At 27.2% G+C, this 5,227-nt stretch overlaps 1 protein-coding gene across 1 annotated transcript; it reads left to right on the forward strand.

Annotated features, from left to right (window-relative positions):
- Positions 1-204: 204 nt before the first annotated feature.
- LOC111612466 lies at positions 205-3,854 on the forward strand (the record flags this gene model as incomplete). The annotated part of the gene is made up of 4 exons (XM_023353677.1): positions 205-389; positions 853-2,155; positions 2,768-2,829; positions 3,424-3,854. Coding segments are annotated over 4 exons (1,637 nt in total), but the record flags the coding sequence as incomplete, so codon positions are not given.
- Positions 3,855-5,227: the final 1,373 nt, after the last annotated feature.

Consider the following 5,227-nt stretch of genomic DNA (forward strand, 5'->3'; position numbering starts at 1 on the left):
AACAATATATATATGAATTTTTAAACTTTGATATAAAGTTATAAATAGAAAAAAACCATAAAAGTAAATAAATACGCTCAGATAAATCTGAAAAATTTCTTTTTCATTAATGATTTGATAGTTTTTTCTCTTTACGCCCGTTACTATTATAATAACGTGTTGTCCTGGAGTAAATTTTTAATTTTTCTGTTTTTTATACTTTAGTTTCTGAATCAGCTGATGGAAGTGGAATTTCTGAGAGTAATTTAAAACAAAATATTCATCCAGTCCTTAATTCAGAAAAAGACGTTCTGGATGACAATGAACCAGAAGTCAGGGAATGTATAATTAAAAGCACTACATTTTCCGATATTTTTGATGAATCTAATGATACAGAAGAATACTCTGATGTAAGTATAAATTTAATAAAATAATTCCAGACAAGTTTCTTATTTTCTTTGTCGTTTGGAAGATGATTGTTGATAAATACGACGTTCTTATATTAAAACGCATTTNAATTAAAAACACTACATTTTCCGATATTTTTGATGAATCTAATGATACAGAAGAATACTCTGATGTAAGTATAAATTTAATAAAATAATTCAGACAAGTTTCTTATTTTCTTTGTCGTTTGGAAGATGATTATTGATAAATACGACGTTCTTATATTAAAACGCATTTAATAAATATAAGTTACAATTCATATTATTTATGAAGTTGCTCGTAGTTTAGTTTTTAAAATTGATATGTTCATAATTGATGCAATATTTCACTTATAGATTATATTTAGCAGTAATTTATCTCATTTTAGGTGAAAACAAATTTATTAAGCTTAATACTTAATAAATCTTTTAAAATCTTAATTTTCAGAAATCTGATCAAGAGATAGAACTAAATGTTCCTCTATCTCCAGCAGAGACCACATCGAGTGTTTATAAAGAGTATAAAAAACGGCCTTTGCTTAGAGATTTTAGCGAACTCGAGCGCAATTCATTAGTTTCGGAAGTAATTTATGAAGAAGAAGAACCTGAATCTGGAGACGATGGATCAGAAAGTGACGGTAGCTTTCATTCAGACACCATCTTCATTGATTATGAAGAATGTGATGTTAACATCAGCACAACTGATGTTTCGGACAACTGTAATACTGAGAACAATGCATCAGTAATTACCGAAGAAGAAAAATCTGTTGCAGACTTGTCTCATTTAGCAGAAAAGAGTAATTCTTTGATTTCGTCTGCTGAACAGAAAAATCTAAATGTTCCTCTATCTCCAGAAGAAATCACGTCAAGTATTTATGAAGAGTATAAAAAACGGCCTTTGCTTAGAGATTTTAGCGAACTCGAGCGCAATTCATTAGTTTCAGAAGTAATTTATGAAGAAGAGGAACCTGAATCTGGAGACGATGGATCAGAAAGTGATGGTAGCTTTCATTCAGACACCATCTTCATTGATTATGAAGAATGTGATGTTAACATCAGCACAACTGATGTTTCGGACAACTGTAATACTGAAAACAATGCATCAGTAATTACCGAAGAAGAAAAATCTGTTGCAGACTTATCTCATTTAGCAGAAAAGAGTAATTCTTTGATTTCGTCTGCTGAACAGAAAAATCTAAATGTTCCTCTATCTCCAGAAGAAATCACGTCAAGTATTTATGAAGAGTATAAAAAACGGCCTTTGCTTAGAGATTTTATCGAACTCGAGCGCTATTCATTAGTTTCAGAAGTAATTTATGAAGAAGAGGAACCTGAATCTGGAGACGATGGATCAGAAAATGATGGTAGCATTCATTCCGATACTATCATTGATTATGAAAAGTGTGATGTCAACATCAGCGGAACTGATTTATTGAACCAATGTCATATTGAAAACAATGAATCAATAATTGCTGAAGAAGAGAAGTATGTTGCAGACGTATCTCAATTAGTAGAAAAAAGTCAATCATTGACTTCTCTAGATGTCAAACTATGCAATTCAAATTTATCTATCGATGAAACGCCAAACGTTTCTAATGAGTTTTATCGTTGGAATACATTTAGTAACGGATTTGAGGAAGTAGAAAATCAAAATAAAGTAAACAAAGAAATATTACAATCTAATTTTGACATTGTAAAGCATTTACAACTTGATAAGAATTATGCTGAAGGTGCAATTGAAGTTGAAAAAGGTAAGATCATATCAATAAATAGTTAAAGTTATGTTTGGGACTATTTTTATAATTCAATACCTTTCAGACTTTTTTCATAATTAAACAATTATACAAGTTTTAAATTCATTTGCATAAAAAATGTTTACATAATGATTAGATAATATTCGTAGATCCAAAGTATATTTCAAGTATTTAAGTAATTATGAAGTAATTTTAATAAATAATTAAACATAGAATTAATTGCATATCTTTAGTCTTGTTAGGCTGTTTGGTATAATTTTTATTATACGTATTATTAATGACATTAGATTGAAAAATACTCTAAAATTTCGTTTTTTAAATAAAAAATATCTTATTTTTGTGATTACTGTTTAATTAACTATTTGAATTCAATCAATGATTGTTTCACTCTGTGCGCTTTGTCATGCATAAGTGGCTAATTATTATTTTAAGATAATTTGAATATTGTATTGATTTTTGACGGGTAACGTAACTGGATGTTTGAGAAGCGTATCCATTCTGCTGCAGTTTATTGTTGTTATTGAATTTATAGTTAATGATGTGTTATAATTTTTATTAAGAGAAAAATACGACAAGTATGCTTAATTTACAATATCATTTGATTTTCAGTTGTGGATGTCGATTATTCAAGTTTACCAGAAGAGGAATTATCTGCAAAATCTAAGAAAGAGGTTAGAAAATATCTTTCACTTTTACTTTTACTAGTTTAATGAATAGATCTTCATCTTATGCTAAACTCTCACTCACGATCACATATTAATTTTATGATTTTCATTTTTAATTCATTTTTTCAAAATTTAAAAAATAATATTGTATTTATTCACATAGAAAACATTGTGTTTTATTAAAAATTATAAATGTAACAATATTATATTATCTAAAAATTGAGAGTTTAAAATGAACATATCACATATTGATGTTGATGATTTTTAAAATTATTTTTATTTAAGAACGACTAAAATTGTTTAAAAATTAAGTACAATTTTTATATTTATTTACTAAAGTCTTTCTTTATCGCAAATCTTTAAGTCATGAAATTCATTTAATCAGTCCATTCGTAAATATATAATGTTCATCTATTTTTAATAATATATAACAACAGAATTTCAATAAATAACTAGTTTTTTCATTTATTTATATGTTTTTTCACTAAGAGAAAGTACACTAATATTTAAATAATAATAAAATTTTTATATAATTCTATGAAACATTTTTAATATTTTTGATTTATGAAATGTTTTTCTATTTTTTTTTTTTTTTTTTAGGAAGAGAGAAACTGTGCGAGTCTCTTTTTATATTACTTTCGCAGACTTTCAAGTTTGCTTTTTTCTTGTACAAAATCAAAAAAGTAATCTTCGTTGCTCATTGGAAGATGTGGTTTTGCATAAAATGGCGTTGAGTGTTCATAGATTTAGTGACAGCGAAGTTTTCACCAGAGAAGAATCAAAGGAATAAAATGCAAAGTTCGGATGTTTTAAAATTAAAAACTATAAACGCAAAATTTAACAAGATAAAGCATTTTCTTCCTCTGAACCGTTTTAAAGACTTTTTACATCGTTGCACGATCGAGTCATCTTCCGTTTTCTCTCATCAGAGAGTCGTTTTCATTTACCATCTTGAAGTTGATTCAACGTCTTATATTCATTTGTTAATATATTTGTTCTCAAAATTTAAAATTTATCATTTAAAAACTGAAACGCTTGTATTGATATAAATTATCAATAAAAATTATTTCAAGTTTTTCCTTTTATTGATTCTATTATTTGATTTTTGACTGTGTCGAATCATTTAATTCCTGTATATAAATAACAATATACTATACTTAATACTTATTGAACACAATACATTTAACACGAGTAATTAACAAAATTTGAACAAGACTTCGTGCACTGTTCACTGTAAATAACGAATAATCGTTATATTAATTATTTGCATTGACTTTTGTGTCGTATTTAATAGTTAATAAAACTTTAATATACGTAAACATTAATATATACGTAATATTTTTCAATTATGAATCAGAAACAAAAGTAATTTTGTGTAATAATTTTTTTCCTATAATATCACAGAAAATTTATTAGTTATTTCTCAGTTAACACTTTTTATCATTGTATCCCAATAGAGAGTAGTCTGCTTTGCTGCTCAATATCCACCTTTATCAATTCCATATTTTATGCTAAAGGGCCTGTATATTGTTTAATACAAGTCTTTTCCTACTATGAATGATTTAATCACAATCATTAGTAATAACAATGTCCGATTCCAGAAACTTTATTACTTGTATAATATGTAAGAAATAGTTAAATACATAACTTTTATATAGTTTAAGTACAGGAACATGCATTTTTCGACTAGACACGAGTATGGTATTCCACAATTTTCTTTATCTTTGTTAACTCACAAATTTATTATAAAAAAGTAACATTTTACGAAGGAAAAAAGGCAAATTTCGGATTACATAGTTTACAATGGACAGAATTTTGTCGACATTTATGAGTGATATTTAATTCATCTACTGAAACTGAATTTTAAATCGATTATCAATTGCTAAATAGCACAACATTTTGCATTTTCAAACATTACAAACTCTTCGGACAAACGGTAATTTTTCCCCGTTCGTTCCACTGGCAAAGTAGTTTCTTTATAACCTTACTTTTAGTTTCATTTCCTTTTCTTAAAATCGTGTTTTAAACCAATCTTTAAAGGATTTCTCGCCTAATATGTTAGAAATTTCCCGGTTTAGGAGCGTTTTCACCCGATTATATTTCAGCTTTCATTACAATCGTTCGTTTTATATCGAAACTTAACATCCGAAAGTGAATAATTTTCCTTTTGAAAATTCAGTTTATTGAAAAGGAAAAAGCGAAAGTAATTTGTCTGACTCAAACAGATATTTGAGACAAAGGAACGATTTTAACGTTATAAATTCGAGTAATTCGAATTTCTAACTTTAAAACAGCGAACCAATACAAATAACTTACAATAAACTGCCAGTTACTGTACTTTGTACTCGAGTATTTGTAGTCTTGGGAAAAAAGTGGAAAGACAAATTTTTATGACAAACGGATA

This window comes from Centruroides sculpturatus, unplaced genomic scaffold, assembly GCF_000671375.1.
Source record: "Centruroides sculpturatus isolate CEXI.00-Female unplaced genomic scaffold, Cexi_2.0 scaffold1679, whole genome shotgun sequence".
Taxonomy (NCBI): Eukaryota; Metazoa; Arthropoda; class Arachnida; order Scorpiones; family Buthidae; genus Centruroides; species Centruroides sculpturatus.